This window comes from Salvelinus fontinalis, chromosome 33 (genome assembly GCF_029448725.1).
Source record: "Salvelinus fontinalis isolate EN_2023a chromosome 33, ASM2944872v1, whole genome shotgun sequence".
Taxonomy (NCBI): Eukaryota; Metazoa; Chordata; class Actinopteri; order Salmoniformes; family Salmonidae; genus Salvelinus; species Salvelinus fontinalis.
In genome coordinates this window covers 34,465,482-34,485,647 of record NC_074697.1, presented here as the reverse complement: position 1 = coordinate 34,485,647, position 20,166 = coordinate 34,465,482, and the positions used below count along the sequence as shown (strand labels likewise).

Below are 20,166 nucleotides of genomic sequence, written 5' to 3'. Positions count from 1 at the left end.
GGAGAGGATATAAGGAAATGAGGAGAGAAAAAGTGTGTGTAATTGAGTGAGGGTGATGGGCATAGACATGGGCCTGTCTCAAATAGCATTATATTCTCTTTGTAGTGCACTACTTTTAACCAGGGCCCATAGGGCTCTGGTCAAAATAAGTGCACTATATAGGGACCTAGGGAATAGGGGGTCATTTGGGATTCAGCCATACAATACATGTATATGGTATGACATCATTGAATCTGTATAACTACTGTTCTCTCTGGTGGTGGGTGGGGGGATCACACCACACAGCCTGGCCACGTTATAGCAGCAATAGACATGGGGGTAGCAGCGCAGTGTAGGGAGAGACATAGAGGAGAGCAGGGAGCCAGAGAGACAAGAGAGGAGGGAGGGAGGCAGCCACTTCCGCACCAAATGAGCTCAAGCTCATCATCATCTACAGCAGAGCACATCTCTGATCACACACACACGTGCACACACGGTAGCCTGCTGCAGCCATAAGAAAACAGAGCCAGAGGAGCACGCAGGAAGACACATAAAGAGAGAGAGGGGGAGAGACCGAGACTGAGGAGAGAGGCAGACATCTGCAGATAGAGATGTCAGGCGTTGTGGTGTCTCTGTGTTTGCTAGCGTTCTTTGTGCTGCTGTGTGAGCTGAGCAGGAGAATCTTAACCAAGCTACTAGCTCCCAGAGGGCTGTGTCTGTCTGCTGTTTACGCCGTGGAGCTGGTCTCTACGCTGCAGTTGTGTATCTGCAACCTAGAGCTGCGTCTATTGGGGGAGGTGGGCCGGCTGCAGCCTCAGTTCTGTCTCAGCCTCACATATCTGGCATCTGTGGTCCATGGCCTCACCTTCCATGGAGCCCTGGGGAACCCCTGTAGCACGCTGGAATACACGTACCGGGGACGCCTCACTGCCAGGTTATATTCTATTCTACTGTATTCTATTGTTGTCTCTATCTAATGGATACATTATCTATTCTATTGTTAATTATATGTAATGGATACATTATCTACTCTATTGTTGTCTCTATGTGATGGATACATTATCTACTCTATTGTTGTCTCTATGTAATGGATACATTATCTATTCTATTGTTGTCTCTAATGGATACATTATCTATTCTATTGTTAATTATATGTAATGGATACATTATCTACTCTATTGTTGTCTCTATGTAATGGGTACATTATCTACTCTATTGTTGATTATATGTAATGGACACATTATCTATTCTATTGTTGTCTCTATGTAATGGATACATTATCTATTCTATTGTTGTCTCCATGTAATGGATACATTGTCTATTCTATTGTTGTCTCCATGTAATGGATACATTATCTATTCTATTGTTGTCTCCATGTAATGGATACGTTATCTACTCTATTGTTGATTATATGTAATGGATACATTATCTATTATATTGTTGTCTCTATGTAATGGATACCTTATCTACTCTATTGTTAATTATATGTAATGGATACATCATCTACTCTATTGTTGATTCTATGTAATGGATACATTATCTACTATATTGTTGTCTCCATGTAATGGATACATTATCTATTCTATTGTTGTCTCCATGTAATGGATACATGATCTACTCTATTGTTGATTCTATGTAACGGATACATTATCTATTATATTGTTGTCTCTATGCAATGGATACATTATATATTATATTATTAATTATTAATTGTTAATGTTAATTGTTAATTATATGTAATGGATTTTAGTCTATTTTAGTCTATTTTTTATAATGGAGGGTATTGGATGAAAAATCTATTATATTCTATGTAAAATGTACACTACCGTTCAAAGGTTTGGGGTCACTTAGAAATGTCCTTGTTTTTGAAAGAAAAGCAATATTTTTGTCCATTAAAATAACATCAAATTGATCAGAAATACAGTGTAGACAATGTCTAGGCCCATTATCAGCAACCATCACTCCTGTGTTCCAATGGCATGTTGTGTTAGCTAATCCATGTGAAGCATTTTAAAAGGCTAATTGATCATTAGAAAACCCTTTTGCAATTACGTTAGCACAGCTGAAAACTGTTGTCCTGATTAAAGAAGTGATAAAGCTGGTGTAACGGCGATCCTCCTCCTCTCCATCTTCGGAAAAGGAGGAGTATTGAGGGAACCAAGGCGCAGCGAAGTTTGAATACATATTTATTAACCAAGACGAAAAACGAACACGAACTACACTTGAAATGATACAAAATAACAAACGACGTAGACTGACCTAAACATGAGAACTTACATAGACACGAAGAACGCACGAATAGGAAACAGACTACATAAACCGAAACAGTCCCGTGTGGTACGAAATAACATACAGACACGGAAGACAATCACCCACAAACAAACAGTGAGAACGCCCTACCTAAATATGACTCTTAATTAGAGGAAAACGCAAACCACCTGCCTCTAATCAAGAGCCATACCAGGCAACCCAAAACCAACATAGAAACAGATAACATAGACTGCCCACCCAAAACACATGCCCTGACCATAAACACATAAAAAACAACATAAAACAGGTCAGGACCGTTACAGCTGGCCTTCTTTAGACCAGTTGAGTATCTGGAGCATCAGCATTTGTGAGTTCGATTACAGGCTCAAAATGGCCAGAAACAAAGGACTTTCTTCTGAAACTCGTCAGTCTATTCTTGTTCTGAGAAATTAAGGCTATTCCATGCGAAAAATTGCCAAGAAACTGAAGATCTCGTACAACGCTGTGTACTACTCCCTTCACAGAACAGCACAAACTGTCTCAAACCAGAATAGAAAGAGGATTGGGAGGCCCCGGTGCACAACTGAGCAAGAGGACAAGTACATTAGAGTGTCTAGTTTGAGAAACAGACGCCTCACAAGTCCGCAACTGGCAGGTTCATTAAATAGTACCCGCAAAACACCAGTCTCAACGTCAAGAGTGAAGAGGCGATTCCGAGATGCTGGCCTTCTAATGGATACATTATCTATTCTATTGTTGTCTCTATGTAATGGATATATTATCTATTCTATTGTTGTCTCTATGTAATGGGTACATTGTATTTTCTATTGTTGATTATATGTAATGGATACATTATCTATTCTATTGTTGATTACATGTAATGGATACATTTGTCACATTTTCCTGACCTGTTTTCTCTTGTTTTTGTATGTGTTTAGTTGTTCAGGGCGTGAGTTGGGGTGGGCATTCTATGTTATGTGTTTCTATGTTTAGGTTCATTGTCACTTAGCCTGATATGGTTCTCAAACAGGGACAGGTGTTTTACGTTTCCTCTGATTGAGAACCATATTAAGGTAGGTTGTTCACACTGTTTGTTTGTGGGTGGCTGTCTTCAGTGTTTGTGTCTGTGCACCACACGGGACTGTTTCGTTTGTTCGTTCGTTTGTTGTAGTCTGTACCTGTTCGTGCGTTCTTCGTGTTATATGTAAGTTCTCATAGTTCAGGTCTGTCTACGTTCGTTTTGTTATTTTGTAATCATTTCAAGTGTTCTTCGTGTTTCGTCTTTTCGTTAATAAACGTAATTATGGATTCAACATACACTGCGCTTTGGTCCAATCCCTATTCCTCCTCTTCGGACGAAGAGGAGGAGAACAACCGTTACAACATTATCTATTCTATTGTTGATTATATGTAATGGATACATTATATATTCTATTGTTGTCTCTATGTGATGGATACATTATATATTCTATTGTTGTCTCTATGTAATGGATACATTATCCATTATATTGTTGTCTCTATGTAATGGGTACATTATCTATTCTATTGTTCATTATATGTAATGGATACATTATATATTCTATTGTTGTCTCTATGTAATGGATACATTATATATTCTATTGTTGTCTCTATGTAATGGATACATTATATATTCTATTGTTGTCTCTATGTAATGGATACATTATCCATTATATTGTTGTCTCTATGTAATGGGTACATTATCTATTCTATTGTTCATTATATGTAATGGATACATTATATATTCTATTGTTGTCTCTATGTAATGGATACATTATATATTCTATTGTTGTCTCTATGTAATGGATACATTATATATTCTATTGTTGTCTCTATGTAATGGATACATTATATATTCTATTGTTGTCTCTATGTAATGGATACATTATCCTTTATATTGTTGTCTCTATGTAATGGATACATTATCTATTCTATTGTTAATTATATGTAATGGATACATTATCTATTATATTGTTGTCTCTATGTAATGGATACATTATCTACTCTATTGTTGATGCTATGTAATGGATACATGATCTATTATATTGTTGTCTCTATGTAATGGATACATTATACAGTATATTATATTGTTAATTATATGTAATGGATACCTATTTTAGTCTATTCTTTATAATGGAGAGTATTGGATGAATAATCTATTATATTCTAAGTAAAATGTACACTACCGTTCAAAAGTTTGGGGTCACTTAAAAATGTCCTTGTTTTTGAAAGAATAGGAAAAACAATTGTCCATTAAAATAACATAAAATTGATCAGAAATACAGTTTGTTAGACATAGACATTGTTAACGTTGTAAATGACTATTGTAGCTGGAAACGGCTGATTTTTAATGGAATATCTACATAGGAAACAGACGCCCATTATCAGCAACCATCACTCCTGTGTTCCAATGGCACGTTGTGTTAGCTGAACGATAGTGTTATATTCTATGGGTACATATTCTATTCTATGCATAATGACATTCTATTGCCGTCTTTCTATAATGGATATGTATTATATGGATACATATTCTATTCTACTCTATTGTATTTAGGAGCGGTGTGCTGAGGATGGTGTGCCAGTTCATGGCAGCTAGCGTGGCTCGTACTATGCTACAGGGGCTGTGGGCCCTCGGTCTCTCTGACCTGCACCTGAGACACACACTCCAGGGCTTCCAATGCATTAGCCCCATCCACACAGACACACACACCAGCCTGGTGCTCCCCGGCCCTCTGGTCACCGCTGCAGCTCTGGAGCTAGCAGGGGCCTTTGCCATGCAGACCGCCTTCACACACACACACACTATGGACCAGAGGTACCGGGTACATGCCATAGCAGCACTCACCGCTACCCTGACCTATGCAGGTGGGTTACCGTGTTTAACCATGTGTGTGTGTTATTGTTGCAGGTGTCAGAGATAGGAGCAGTGTTTAACCCTTTGTGTGTTTGTGTTGCAGGTGGCAAGATGACGGGGGCTGTGTTTAACCCTGCGTTGGCCCTCTCCACCCAGTTCTCCTGCAGTGGGCACTCCTTTCTGGATTACTGCCTGGTCTACTGGCTGGCTCCTCTACTAGGTACTAAGATACACACACACACACACACACACACACACACACACACACACACACACACACACACACACACACACACACACACACACACACACACACACACACACACACACACAGGTGAACTATGGGGTCTTTTCTGTTTTTCTGACATTACTCCCACTCTCTTCTTCCCACCTCCCATCCTCTTTCTCCTTATTCCTCCTCTTTTTCTGCCTAATCTCTTTCCTTGTCACTCCTCCAATTCTTTCTCTTTTTCTGCCTAATCTCTTTCCTTGTCACTCCTCCAATTCTTTCTCTTTTTCTGCCTAATCTCTTTCCTTGTCACTCCTCCAATTCCTCCTCTTTTTCTGCCTAATCTCTTTCCTTGTCACTCCTCCAATTCTTTCTCTTTTTCTGCCTCATCTCACTCTCCTCTTCCCATCCTCTCTCTCCTGCAGGTATGATGTGTTCGGTCCTGTTGTTTGATCAGATGTTGTCTGGTAGAGCTTCTCCCTACCGCCCCCTTCTGGCTAACAAGAGGAAATGACCCTGGGTCATTTTCATTAGTGCACACGTAGCAAAACCGTTTTGCAACAGAAAACATTTAACTACAAAAACAAGTCTTTAATTAGACAAGTTCAGGTAGTTCCTCCCCTTTTCGGTTCGTTTTCTTCTGTTTGGTGTCTACGGCCCTGGACCCACCATCAATCCCTACGAACCGAAGACCCTGATGCATAGTGACCTCTTTAAAACTAAGCACATTCAAACAAAAAAAAAGACTATATATTGAGATGTTTTTTAATCTAGTATGATTTGTGCAGTGGTGGCTGGTGGCACTTAAAAATTGGTCTGAAACGTAATGATAACATTTCATTTACTTTAATCCAGACATTTTTATGAGCTGTCTTCCTCTGGATTGATGTAAGAAAAAAAAGGATTTCGGTAGTTAGTAGTGTTAGTAGCATATTTAAAACACTTTGAGATAGTAATTTATGTAGAGTTCTTCAATAGATATGCCTATGGCCAACTTGAGGAGTATTGTCAACCTTCCCAAGTCACCCCGCTCCTCCGCAGTCCACACACTCCACTGGCTTCCAGTCAAAGCTCACATCTACTACAAGACCATGGTACTTGCCTACAGAATAACAAGAGGAACTGCCCCTCCAATCTACCTTCAAGCTATGCTCAAACTCTACACCCCAACCCGAGCACTCCGTTCTGCCACCTCTGGTCTCTTGACCTTCCCCCACCCCTATGGGAGGGCAGCTCCCGCTCAGCCCAGTCCAAGCTCTCCTCTGTCCTGGCACCCCAATGGTGGAACCAGCTAGGACAGCAGAGTCCCTGCCCATCTCCAAAAACATCTGAAAACCTACCTCTTCAAAGAGTATCTAAAATAATTCCACAGTATCCATCTCTTCGCACCCCCCCACAAAAGCCTTTTGTGAACTAACACTCGCACTTTACTTTTCTCCCCTTACTAGCTCTGACTTTGCTGAAAGCTACTTTGAGGAAAAACATGCTTGCTATTACTGTGATATGTGGTTGTCTCACCTAGCCATCTTAAAATGAATGCACTATAAGTAACTCTGGATAAGAGCGTCTGCTAAATGACAAAAATATAATCTAAATGTACGCAAACTGGGTCAGACCTAGGTGAATGATAAAAAAGGTGCTCTGAGAATATTTTTGATGATTTAAGTTGTTGAAATTAACAGTTGAAATGATCAGAGTTGGTTGCTTTTCCAATCATTAAGCTGTGAGTGAGTGTAGCTCCGGTGGCCTGCTACACCAGACACATAACTTTTGCAGATCAAGAGTTGCTCCTATTTATTTAAATGAAACATGGACATAAACACTCTGTGAGAGGCTTGTGCTGCTCAGCGTAAAATCATCGCAACAATTATGCAAAATGAACAATATCTATGGGATAAAAAATCTAAATTAAAAAAGGAACTGATGCAGGGGCGTCGCCAGGGATTTTGGGCCCCATGAAAAGATATCACATTGGGCCACACCACCACAGGCCATACCAACACTGTGCAATTGCTGTAACCACACACCTCCAGAACCCAATCGACCCATTCAAAACTTTAAATAACTCTAGCTTTGCACGCTTGCAACTCTCTTATAGTCCAATATTTACTGACAGTGAGCTGTGAAAATATAACACTGTGCAGACATGCATGCAACATTTGCATACAGTGGAATTCACTATTTGATGCAAGACTGATACCCTCTATAAGAAATGTGCTAAAGGCTATATTTTACAGTCTAAATGGAATGTTAATGGTAAAATTCTTGAATGGAGAATTCTCTTAACATTAATGAATAACTTAAAATAAATATAACTTAAATATACATTAATCTCTTCAATTAAAATAAATTAACATTATCATCTATAGAATGATATAACAAACAAAATAATAAAACTTAAAATAAATATAACTTAAATATACATTAATCTCTTCAATTAAAATAAATTAACATTATCATCTATAGAATGATATAACAAAATAATAAAATCAGAAGCAGATTTTTGAACTGTTTTCAGTCTGTTCTCAGTCTTGTTCTCAGCCTGTGGGCATCATGTGTGTAGTGATCCAATAGCCATAGCCATGCCATTTAACAGTTATCACTGGGCCTTGCTCAGCGTTGCTCACCAAGAGCCCAGCGCCAAGCCTTTTTGCTAGCAAAGTCACTGATCAAGTCTTTGAAGTCCAGCTTTCTAGCTAACTGACTTTCAATGGACAGCATGGCAAGACTGCAAAGCCTGTCCTGGGACATGGTGGACCTCAAATCGTTTTTAGCTACCTGAAAGCTCTTTCGCCACCAGCAACAGTCACAGGCAGTGTGCAAAATATACGTAAAACAATGCACACTTCTCCAAAAATGATTTGCAGCTGCATCTTACAAATTGCATTCAGGAGATCAAGAGGAGACAAGTTAGGGGGGAAAGTGGCAGCATATACAGTGTTCAGGTGTCTTACTTCCTTTTGAAACTCAGGTGTAAGATCTCTGGAAAGCCTCATGATCAGTGGATGACACACAGAAGGGACTTTATCCTCACTAATCTGCCCAACTTTCAGAACAGCAGAAAATTCTTCTACAATTTTTGCAGTGGTGTGGAACCTAGTGTCCAAGTCATTTATGTTGTCCATAGCAGTAAAAAACAGTGTTCCAAAACATCTGCACTGTCCTGAGCCGTCTCCTGTTGAGGTCTCATCGTGGAATCTCCTCCTTTTCCTCTGGTGGCTGTGTTCCTTGCTAAATTGAGGTGCAACATTCATTTGCGTAGCAATCAGTGTTGCCTCAAACAGGAGAGACTCCCATCCATCTCTAAGAGCCCGCATCTCTTCCTTTAAGGCTCTGATATTGGCTGCCTCTGTGTCAAGTGAGCTGTTTCCTCACTGGATAATCACATTCCTGCCCTCAATGAATTGCAGTACCTGCAATTATGCTAACTGACATGTCATTCAACACAATGCTGCTCACCTCCTTCAGTTGGGAGTAGGGCTGGTTCAGGGGTATGGGGATACAGGGCTGCTGAGCCAGAAGCTGCATCTGTTGGGCTTGGCACCAGGCAGGGGCAGGGACAACTGATTTAGTATTAATAGCTTGCTAAAAGTTTGCCTGCATTGATTACATCTCGGCTGAAAGATGCGCGAAATGTAAACACTCAGAATTTTCTTTGACGATATTAACTAACTAATGTTAGAGGATCAAAAGTCGCCTATTTCACTACGGACTACGCTAACAGGTTACTTTCCACCACTCACAGACTACACCCACCGTCCTTTGTGAAAAATTGGGTGACATAATGTCGCCCTTCCTTTTCGTTTATGGAAACCAGATTTTTCTTTAGGAAGCTGAAACATTATGCTCCACCGGCACTCCTCACTCGCAATTCACTGCTAGCAAGTACCGTTCGCGCCTGGTTTGGGGGCAGAGGCTCTCTAGATTTGTACTTTTTGCCAAAAACAAGAAAAATAAACCGTTAGTTTTATTAGTACATTGTAAATAAAAATATATTCATGCTGATAGGTTAATAGTTTGATGTTGAATTTGTCAGTCATAGGCCCATAGAATCCTCCTAACTTTTCCCACACGTATGCAGCCCCTGAATTGATACACTACCCATTTTTGAAATTGCTCCTTGTGCATTCTACATTTCAAGTGTAAGTTTAAAGCCAGACTGAGACCCCTCGCACCAGTTTGGGAACCACTTGTCTAGCGGTCTAGGCTGCTGCCTCTGGTGCTCATTTACAGCTTACCGTTTCGAATCCAGCCCAAAGTAATTTCAGCACACTCCTATCTATAATGAACAAAAACAAACACAACATGCAACAATTTTAAAGATTTTGCTGAGTTACAGTTCATATAAGGAAATCAGTCAATTGAAATGCATTTATTAGGCCCTAATCTATGAATTTCACAACTGGGCAGGGGCACAGCCATGGGTGGGCTTGGGAGGGCATAGCCTCCCCAGGTGAAGGTCTTGGGCTGGTGTGGTTACATGTGGTCTGCGGTTGGACATACTGCCAAATTGGTAGAGAAATGAACACAAAATCTCTGGTGGATGTTTCTGCAGCCAGCACGCAAATTGCATACTCCCTCAGCTTTAGACATCTGTGGCATGGTGTTGTGTGACAAAACATCACATTTTAGAGTGGCCTTTGTCCCCATCACAAGGTGCATCTGTGTAATGCTGTTTAATCAGCTTCTTGATATGCCACACCTGTCAGGTAGATGGGTTATCTTGACAAATGATCACTAACAGGGATGTTAACAAATTTGTGCTTATGGAACATTTCCGGGATCTTTTATTTCAGCTCCTGAAACATGGACCAACACTTTGCATGTTGCTTTTATATTTTTGTTCAGCATAATAAAACAGACTTCAATATTAAAACATTTGTTGACACCTCAGCATAGCTCCTATATTACTCCTCTGGAATGTGCACATAACGCAAACACACTGTTATTCATACAAAAACAATTTATTTATTGAAGAGATTTCATACAAAGACAACACTGCTGTTGGGGAAAACTCAGTAGAACTGGTCTTCAGGTACAAAACACGAGAGGAATATATGTGTGTGGAGATGAACAGAAAATGATGCCTTGGGGACAGGAATTGGAGAGGTTGTATTCTCCTATCTCACAATGTACCACAAGTGCTTTGACTGGCTGAGTTGAGTTCCATCTGAGAGAAGAAAAGGGAGCAAAAAAGACAGTGAGAGACTTAACTACAGTATAGTAATGCAGGTCCATAAGGTTGACAGCAGGATGTGGATTTAAAGGTGATCACACAAAACATCACACTAACATAGTGATAATTATAATGTAGTATTATGCTATGTTTTTACTAGTGGTCTACGTCTGCATCTTCAAACTGTCCGGCCACCGTCGACCCTGCATCCACCTCCATCCCATCTGCAAAGACAGACATAGAAATAGAATGACTAAAACAGCCAATATACTGATTATCATGAAACACATGCAGCTTTCTTCATGCTCATGTGTTCATAACAGGTATGGGCTATGCTCTGAACTACATACCTGCTAGAGTGAAAAAAAGAAAGTTATTATTATTTATTTTTTTCAAGATAGAGATAGGGGCTCTGAATGCCTTGAAAGACAAAGTACATGTGACCAAGTCACACAGGAAAAAAAACATTCATACTGGAAATTCCAGCAGTGTGTGTCAAACAAACCTGGCCAGATTGATTTACTGAGTTATATTTACTTACTACGTTAAGTTACAGCACATTCAGAAAGTATTCAGACCCCTTGACTTTTTCCACATTTTGTTACGTTACAGCTTTAGCGCCAGAGGAGATGGCTGCCGTTTTACGGGCTCCTAACCAATTGTGCTATTTGGAGTGTTTTTTGCATTGTTTGTAACTTATTTTGTACATAATGTTTCTTCCACCTTCTCTTATGACCGAAAATAGCTTCTGGACATCAGAACAGCGATTACGCACATTGAACTGGACAAAGATTTTTTCTTTAATGAGTCTGTCGCGAAGAATTTACTCCAGATACCCGACCAGGCTCAAAGAAGAGAAGACGCCAGTACAGGGTACACAGGTCCATGTCTCTTGTGATAATTTGTCGGCGAGTGGGTAACCCGCCTCTACCATCCGTCCTATTGGCCAACGTGCAATCATTGGAGAATAAACTGGATGAGCTAATGGATAATATACAGTTGGATAATGGATAATAATGGATGATATATACAGTTGGCTGGTTTTTCTGTGCATCGGCAAGACCGAACAGCTGGGTCCATTAAGACAAGGGGTGCGGTCTGTATCTATTTGCCAATAACAGCTGGTGCGCGAAATCAAATATTAAAGGAAGTCTTGAGGTTTTGTATCATGATAGTTGTAGACCACACTATTTACCAAGAGAGTTTATCTATATTTTTCGTAGCTGTCGATTTACCACCACAAACTGATGCTGGCACTTAGACCGCACTCAACGAGCTGGATATTGCCATAAGCAAACAAGAAAATGCTCATCCAGAAGCGGCGCTCCTAGTGGTCGGGGACTTTAATGCTGGCAAACTTAAATCTCTTTTACCTCATTTCTACCGGCATGTTACATGTGCAACAAGTAGAGAAAAAAAAAACAGATATACATTTTTAAAAACCTCTAGACCACCTTTACTCCACACAGAGACGCGTACAAAGCTCTCCCTTGCCCTCCATTTGGCAAATCTGACCATAATTATATTCTTCTGATTCCCACTCATAAGCAAAATCCTACAGTGACCGTACCTACATACCCCAACCAGAAGCCATGGATTACAGGCACCATCTGCACTGAGCTAAACGGTAGAGCTGCCGCTTTCAAGGAAAGCGACTCTAACCCAGACGCTTATAAGAAATCCCGCTACGCCCTCAGACGAACAGTCAAACAGGCAAAGCGTAAATACAGGACTAAGATTGAATCCTACAAGACCAGCTCCGACACTGTTCAGATGTGGCAAGGCTTGCAAACTATTACGGACTACAAAGGGAAGCCCAACCGCGAGCTGCCCAGTGATACAAGCCTACCAGACGAGCTAAAGGACTTTGAGGCAAGCAACACTGAAGCATGCATGACAGCACCAGCTGGTCCGGACTACAGTGTGATCACGGTCGCCGTAGCCGATGTGAGTAAGACATTTAAACAGGTCAACATTCACAAGGCCAGACGGATTACCAGACCGTGTACTCCGAGCATGCGCTTACCAGCTGGCAAGTGTCTTCACTGACATTTTCAACCTGTCCCTGGCCAAGTCTGTAATACCAACATGTTTCAAGCAGACCACCATAGTCCCTGTGCCCAAGAACACTAAGGTAACCTGCCTAAATGACTACAGACCCGTAGAACTCACATCAGTAGCCATGAAGTACTTTGAAAGGCTGGTCATTGCTCACAACACCATTATCCCAGAAACCCTAAATCCACTCCAATTTGCATACAGCCCCAACAGATGACGCAATCTCTATTGCACTCAACACTGCCCCTTCCCACCTGGACAAAAGGTACACCTATGTGAGAATGCTGTTCATTGACTACAGCTAAGCATTCAGCACCATAGTGCCCTCAAAGGTCATCATTAAGCTAAGGACCCTGGGACTAAACACCTCCCTCCGCAACTAGATCCTAGACTTCATGACAGGCCGCTCCCAGTGGTAAGGGTAGGCAACAATATAACACAGGGGCCCCTCAGGGGTGCGTGCTCAGTCCCCTCTATGACCAAGCACGATTCCAACACCATTATTAAGTTTGCCGACAACACAACATGATAGGCCTGATCACCGACAACGATGAGACAGCCTATAGGGAGGAGGTCAGAGACCTGGAACTGTGGTGCCAGGACAACCTCTCCCTTAACTTGATCAAGACTAAGGAGATGATTGTGGACTACAGGAAAAGGAGGGCCGCGCACACATCCATTCTCATCGACAGGGCTGTAGTGGAGCAGGTTGAGAGCTTCAAATTCCTTGGTGTCCACATCACCAACAAGCTAACATGGTCCAAACACACCAAGACAGTCTTGGCATGGGTCCTCAGATACTCAAAAAGTCCTACAGCTGCACCATCAAGAGCATCCTGAATGGTTGCATCACCACCTGGTATTGCAACTGCTCAGCCTCCGACCGCATGGCGCTACAGAGGGTAGTGCATACGGACCAGTACATTACTGGGGACAAGCTTCCTGCCACCCATAACCTTTATACCAGGCTGTATCAGAGGAAGGCCATAAAAATTGCCAGACACCAGCCACCCTAGTCATAGACTGGCTACTATATTTATAAACTCTTCTTTTTCTTAAAACTGGATTGTTGGTTAAAGGCTTGTAAGTAAGCAGTTGACAGTGTATGTCAGAGCAAAAACCAAGCCACGAGGTCAAAGAAATCGTCTGTAGAGCTCCGAGACTGTGATTGTGTCAAGGCACAGATCTGGGGAAGGGCACCAAAACATTTCTGCAGCATTGAAGAAGTTTGGAACCGCCAAAACTTTTCCTAGAGCTGGCCGCCTGGTTAAACTGAGCAATCGGGGGAGAAGAGTTCCAGTGGCAACAGCCTCCTGGGACTAGACAGCGCTACTGGGGGGGTTCATGTATCATGAAAGAAACCAATACGGTACTCTGGTGAATGTGATCGGCGTGCAGAGCTGGATGTGTGTCCCTGCTGAGGATACCTCAGACAAGGTTAAAGGTCAACTGAAGGGGAGTGTGACCCTGGCCGAGGGGGGTTGGACCCCTTGCCTTCCCATTGGTCTACTCTCTGGGGTTGCCTTTCGTCAGGAGACACAAAGTGGTTGTGGAGAAGCACCTAGAGTGCTGGGAGGAGGAGTGGAGTCGCACCATGGTTCTGTCCTCCAGAGGAGAATGGCTACCCGGTAGGGGGACCACTATAGAAGAACACATTCAGTCGGCCGGGTCTGAGCTCAGATGGGCCTTAGAGAAATGTGGGAACAGGTACCATGTCAACAACAAGGAGAAAGAGCTACCACAGAAGATCAAAAAGTAGGTAGCAAATAGGGAAGAGATGGAGGGAGAGAGATGATGGTACAAGAGAGAAAAGATAGAAGTGTAAGAAGAGTGTGCGACAGAGGGAAGAGATTCTAGCAGATGTATCCTTCTCAGAGAAACACTCTTTTGTAGTGATAAGTCAGCGGCAGGCAGAGAAGTTGGAGAACCATCCGGTGCTCAAGAGAAGGACTAACTGTACTGGCTTATTAGTTGCCAGTATCAGGCTGACTTCAATGCTCTTATTTTAACTTCTAGAGGACTCCATGGCTAAGCTCCATCATCTGACAGAGATGCTTGTTCCATTCAAGCCAGTCAGAATATTCTAAGACCAAGGAGCTAGCCTGGTAATATTTTTGTAACCTATATCAATGTTTTTGCATGCATCTTTTATTGATTTATGTTACGTTCTCTTTGTTATGTAGTGACTATGTAGAGCGGGATCATTGTCCTCAAGTGCCATCCAGGCTGTATCACAACCGGCCGTGATTGGGAGTTCCATAGGGCGGTGTTCAATTGGGCCAGCGTCGTCCGGGTTTGGCCGTCATTGTAAATAAGAATTTGTTCTTAACCGACTTGCCTAGTTAAATAAATCTTGTGGTTATTACAATACACACCACATCTAACAAGCAGAGACGAGAAAGTCAGTTTCAAGAACCTCCGCTGTATATTATTTACATCCCGTTCATGAAATTTTGCCTGTGAGGTTCTACTATTTCAGCGTGTGTGTGACCTATCCTTGTATCCTGTGTTAGACTATGTATGTGACCTATCCTTGTACGTGTGTGTGACCCACCGTCAAACTCTCCATTGGTCTCATCAGTGCGGACCCCAGCCATGTGAAAGGTGTTTGCGACAGACTGAGCTAACATGCCCTCCAGTCTCTGTAGAGTGGCCTGGCCTTCAGCCCTCAGCCCCGACACACCCTCCTCATATGTACAGAATGACGGGATATCACCCTGACCATGCTCTGGAGGACAGAGAGAGAGAATACCACCTGTGAGTGCGCGTGTACCTGTGTGTGTAGTTGTAGCAGCTGATAGGGTGAGTGCGTAGTTGTTAGGCTTTTTACCTGCCTCTTTTCCGTTGAAGGGAGAAAGAAGGTGGAGATACAATGTTAGTATTATCTTCTTGATTACTCCATCTATGCGAGTTCGTGAACTGTATGTTAAAGTGTGTCTGTGTGTGTCTGTATGCTTGTATAAATGAGTGAGTTACACACCTGCCTCCTCCACATCGTACTCATCTCCATCAAAATCCCCGTTGGAGTCTTCGTCATCTGGGTCTGGGTGCAGGGCCTGACACTCACACATCGCTGAAAACATAGACTCCACTGGACGGACACACACACACGTTAGGGAAATCCTAGCTGGCATAGTGTTTCCAAACTAGAGCTGCATGTCAAAAAACTGGAGAGCCAAAAGCTTTAAACATTCCTAATGCATGTGTGTATAGAGATGTTTGAACTTGTTATTGGCTATTGTACAGCACTGGTTACATTATATGTGGAAGATGTTATTATCTGTGACCTGCTTAATAAAGATGCATTGACTTAAATTTAGCCCTGCACAACTAGACATCCCTCTCCCCTCACACTTACATGCTGCCTTGTCGCTAGGGACGAAGCGGATCTCTGTGATACCCTCACACGCATCTTCCTCACTGCTCTTATCCTCATCCTCCTCATCATGGGCATTCTCCTGCATCTCATCTGGGGAACACACAGACACACACTTTAAGATCTTCTTACTCGATCACAAGTTTGTGTTTCACTGCGAGTTTGATATTGACACTGGACAGGTGTGTGTCTCACCGTTGAGTTTTGCGTTGACCATGACGTATAGATGTTCCTGTGGGTAGGCGCTGAGGTCTCGTGAGATGGCGTGAAGGCTGATAGTGGGGTACTCCAGAGAGAAGCCCATCCCTGACCCGTCAAACCACGACAACCGCCTGGAAAACACAGGAAAGCAGCATTCTCACTCAACGTCAACAAAAAGGAGATGATCGTGGACTTCAGGAAACAGCACACCCCTATCCACATTGACGGGACCGCAGGGGAGCGGCATACACATCACTGACAAACTGAAATGGTCCACCCACACAGATAGTGTGGTGAAAAAAGCGCAACAGCGCCTCTTCAACCTCAGGAGGCTGAAGAAATTTGGCTTGGCACCTAAAACCCTCAAACTACCTGCCCAAAGGGTGGTGCGGTCTGCCCAACGCATCACCGGTTGCAAACTACCTGCCCTCGAGGACACCTACAGCACCCGATGTCACAGGAAGGCAAAACATTTTTAAATCAAGGACAACAACCACCTGAGCCACTGCCTGTTCACCCCACTACCTTCCAGAAGGTGAGGTCAGTACAGCTGCATCAAAGCTGGTACCTAGAGACTGAAAAACAGCATCTATCTCAAGGCCATCAGACTGTTAAATGGCCATCACTAGCACATTAGAGGCTGCTGCCTATATACAGACTTGAAATCACTGGCCACTTCAATGGAACACTAGTCACTTTAACAATGTTACATATCTTGCATTACTCACTCTATACTATTCTACTGTATCTTAGTCCATGCTGCTCTGACATTACTCATCCATATACTTATACATTCTTAATATCATTATTTTACGTAGATGTGTGTGTATTGGGTATATGTTGAGAAATTGTTAGATATTACTGCACTGTCAGAGCTAGAAACACAAGCATTTCACTACACCCGCAATAACATATTCTAAACACATGCATGTGACCAATCAAATTTGATGACTACTATATGGTGAAAACTCATTGTATTTCCTTGATTCATCTTGTCCTCCCTCCTTGCCTCAAAACGGAGGAACCTCAGATCTTCCCGGCCAATGTGCTTTGAGAAGGAGACAAGGAGGAAGGATGTGAGGCAAGGAGATGTGATTAATCAATTAAATATAATTGAGATCCACGTCAAGTCATTGACTAGTTAGCTAACATGATGCAACATTCAAGTTCAAGGTGCTCAAGCTGAAGTTTATAAAAATAAATGTTAAGTTTATATTTTCAAAGCAAAAACACTAAAACATGTAAGTCTTGAAACTTCCTGATTTTAGGGCTTTAGAAATTAGCAAGAATGCTAACTAACAAATGTCAACTGGCTAAACAATGCTAGCTAACTAACTAGCTAGCCACCACACCAGAGCGTCACATACGTTTCAGCAACGTAGAGAGTCCCTGCGCCGAGACCCTTCCCGTCCAACACCGCCGTCGTCTCGCCTTGTTCATGCCGGACTCCCTCGCTGGGTCGGGGGACACTCCTTAGCAGAACCATCCTCGGAAATTGATGGAGGACGGCAGAGAGAACTCTATTTTGGGTCGGTCCGGAGCGGTCAACAACACTGCACTTCTGTGACGTGGTTGGCTAACTTCGTTTCCCAAAACTGCCTATTTAACTCTACTGTCTGAACAGAAACGGATAACTAGATGTCTGTGCAGGCAAGACAAACGAAAAGACGATATAGCCTGAAGAGTTAACGAGTCGGAATATTTATTTAGTAGACATTCCCCTGAAACGTTAGTGCCATTAGCTTGCTCGGTAGCATTTACTCGACCCAGCTCCCACGCTGCTTTCACAGCTAGCTAACAGGTAGCTAACGTCACCGTTCTTATTATACCTCAGTGGTAACAACTACGCATCCCCGCCAACAAAATAAGCTGCGACAAAGTAAATATGGCTCGTAATAAAACAAAATGTAAGCACTTATTGGTCTTATTTTTTAGGTTAGGGTTCTTTATCATAGCTCAGAGTTAGGGTTTCAAATAGATACATTGTAGAAATAGGCGAGGGTTATGACGCTGTGGAAACGAGTGACGACCAAGAGAAGAGAAGGAACAGCGGCAAGAAAACATTACCGCCTGCTACAGGTCGGGGGGTGTACGAGGAAGTGATGATTTTCCTCTTCCTACTAGCCGCGCGAAAAGTTAAAAACAACATAACTACTTGGCCAAAGGTATGTTGACACCTGCTAGTCAAAAATCTAATTCCAAAATCATGGGCATTACTATGGAGTTGGTTCCCCCTTTGCTTCTATAAAAGCCTCCACTCTTCTGGGGCGGCTTTCTACTAGATGTTGGAACATTGCTGCAGGGACTTGTTTCAATTCAGCCACAAGAACATTAGTGAGGTTGGGCACTGATGATGAGCAATTAGGTCTGGCTTGCAGTCTGCGTTCCAATTCATCCCAAAGGTGTTCAATGGGGTTGAGGTCAGGGCTCTGTGCAGGCCAGTCAAGTTCTTCCACACCGATCTCAATAAACCATTTCTGTATGGACCTCGCTTTGTCATGCTGAAACAGGAAAGGTCCTTCCCCAAACAGTTGTAACAAAGCTGGAAGCACAGAATCGTCTAGAATCAGTGGTGGAAAAAGTATCCAATTGTCATACTTGAGTAAAAGTTACGATTCATTATTAGAAAATGACAAGTAAAAGTGAAAGACCCAGTAAAATACTACTTGAGTAAAAGTCAGTATTTGGTTTTATTTGGTATTTGCTAAAATATACTTAAGCATCAAAATTAAAAGTACAAGTAATCTAATTTTCCTTATACTAAGCAAACCATTTTACATGTTTTAATTTACAGAAAGCCAGGGGCACACTCCAACATACATACATAATTTACAAATTAAGCATTTGTGTTTAATGAGTCCAGAGGATCAGAGGCAATAGATGATCAGGGATGTTATCTTGATAATTGTGTGATTTGGACCATTTTCCTGTATTGCTAAGCATTCAAAATATAACAAGTACTTTAGGTGTCAGGGAAAATGTATGGAGTAAAAAGTACATTATTTTGTTAAGAAATGTAGTAAAGTAAAAGTTGTCAAAAATATAAATAGTAAAGTACAGATACCCCAAAAAACAACTTAAGTAGATACTTGAAAGTATTTTTACTTAAGTACTTTACACCACTGTCTAGAATGTCATTGTATACTGTAGCGTTTAGATTTCACTGGAACTAATGGGCCTAGCCCAAATCATGAAAAATAACCCCAGATCATTATTCCTCCACCACCAAACTTTACATTTGGCACTGGGTAATAGGGAAGGCAGCGTTCTTCTGGCATCCACCAAACCCCGATTCATCTGTCGGACTGGCAGATGGTGAAGCATGATTCATCTCCGGAGTACAATGGCTGCAAGCTTTACACCATTCGAACCGACGCTTGGCATTGGGCATGGTGATTTTAAGCTTCAGTGTGGCTGCTCGTCCATGGAAAACAATTTCATGAAGCTCCTGACGAACAGTTCTTGTGCTGTTGTTGCTTCCACAGGCAGTTTGTAACTCAGTGAGTGTTGAAACCGAGGACAGATGATTTTTATGCTCTTCAGCACTGACGAACTGACTTGTTGGAAAGGTGACATCCTATGACGATGCCATGTTGAAAGTATCTGAGTTCAGTAAGCCCTGTCGTGGCTGAATCAGAATTAGTTAGGTAACATATATAAATAAGATGTTTTAGATATCTTTATGCTTGTCATTAGAATGTCTTCTTTTGGACTATACTGTTGGCAGTTGCATTGGCCTTTCTCTCTAGGGAAAAGTCACTTGGGGCCCAGAGAGGGGAGGAGTATGGCAGTGTCTGGAACCATTGTATTACCCCTCTGTTGTGTTTAACTTATCTTTCATGGTATATGACCTAGAGAATCACTCCCCTTTCTGAGCTTGTCCAGGAGGGGGTGTATTTGAGATGGGAGTATCTAGAATTGACAATTGATATATGCCATTGGATGAGGTAATGTTTTCGTACTAAGTGGTACCAAGAACGAGATTACAATCTGAACGATAATTTATAGCTAATGCTATCTAGCTA

At 42.0% G+C, this 20,166-nt stretch overlaps 2 protein-coding genes across 6 annotated transcripts; one reads left to right on the top strand and one right to left on the bottom strand.

The window, feature by feature from the left end:
- Positions 1–286: 286 nt before the first annotated feature.
- On the top strand, positions 287–10,223 carry LOC129832096 (aquaporin-11-like). The gene is made up of 4 exons (XM_055895858.1): positions 287–913; positions 4,802–5,112; positions 5,205–5,321; positions 5,756–10,223. Exons 1-4 carry the CDS (start codon positions 591–593, stop codon positions 5,842–5,844), a joined length of 840 nt encoding a protein of 279 aa, XP_055751833.1. The 5' UTR covers positions 287–590; the 3' UTR covers positions 5,845–10,223.
- A 52-nt stretch (positions 10,224–10,275) lies between these two features.
- On the bottom strand, positions 10,276–18,193 carry LOC129832097 (methylosome subunit pICln-like). 5 transcript variants are annotated; one of them, XM_055895859.1, is made up of 7 exons: positions 17,509–18,193; positions 16,136–16,272; positions 15,923–16,033; positions 15,545–15,655; positions 15,119–15,400; positions 10,664–10,730; positions 10,276–10,500 (listed from the first exon to the last, which is right to left on the bottom strand). In XM_055895859.1, coding segments are annotated over exons 1-7 (828 nt in total). In that variant the 5' UTR covers positions 17,628–18,193; the 3' UTR covers positions 10,276–10,499. The 5 variants fall into 5 exon arrangements, with proteins under 5 accessions (XP_055751834.1, XP_055751840.1, XP_055751839.1 ...); XM_055895865.1 differs by having other exon boundaries at positions 15,338–15,400; XM_055895864.1 differs by having other exon boundaries at positions 15,119–15,292; positions 17,509–18,192.
- Between the last annotated feature and the right edge of the window lie 1,973 nt (positions 18,194–20,166).

What these genes read in the sequence shown, in the direction of transcription:
- LOC129832096 (XM_055895858.1), top strand. Translation starts at nt 591, where the DNA reads ATGTCAGGCGTTGTGGTGTCTCTGTGTTTGCTAGCGTTCTTTGTGCTG. An exon ending in CGGGGACGCCTCACTGCCAG is followed by an intron (nt 914 to 4,801) that starts GTTATATTCTAT and finishes TATTGTATTTAG; the next exon opens with GAGCGGTGTGCTGAGGATGG. An exon ending in CGCTACCCTGACCTATGCAG is followed by an intron (nt 5,113 to 5,204) that starts GTGGGTTACCGT and finishes TTTGTGTTGCAG; the next exon opens with GTGGCAAGATGACGGGGGCT.
- LOC129832097 (XM_055895859.1), bottom strand. Translation starts at nt 17,627, where the DNA reads ATGGTTCTGCTAAGGAGTGTCCCCCGACCCAGCGAGGGAGTCCGGCAT. An exon ending in ACTCTCTACGTTGCTGAAAC is followed by an intron (nt 16,273 to 17,508) that starts GTATGTGACGCT and finishes TGTGTTTTCCAG; the next exon opens with GCGGTTGTCGTGGTTTGACG. An exon ending in GTACGATGTGGAGGAGGCAG is followed by an intron (nt 15,401 to 15,544) that starts GTGTGTAACTCA and finishes TCAACGGAAAAG; the next exon opens with AGGCAGGTAAAAAGCCTAAC.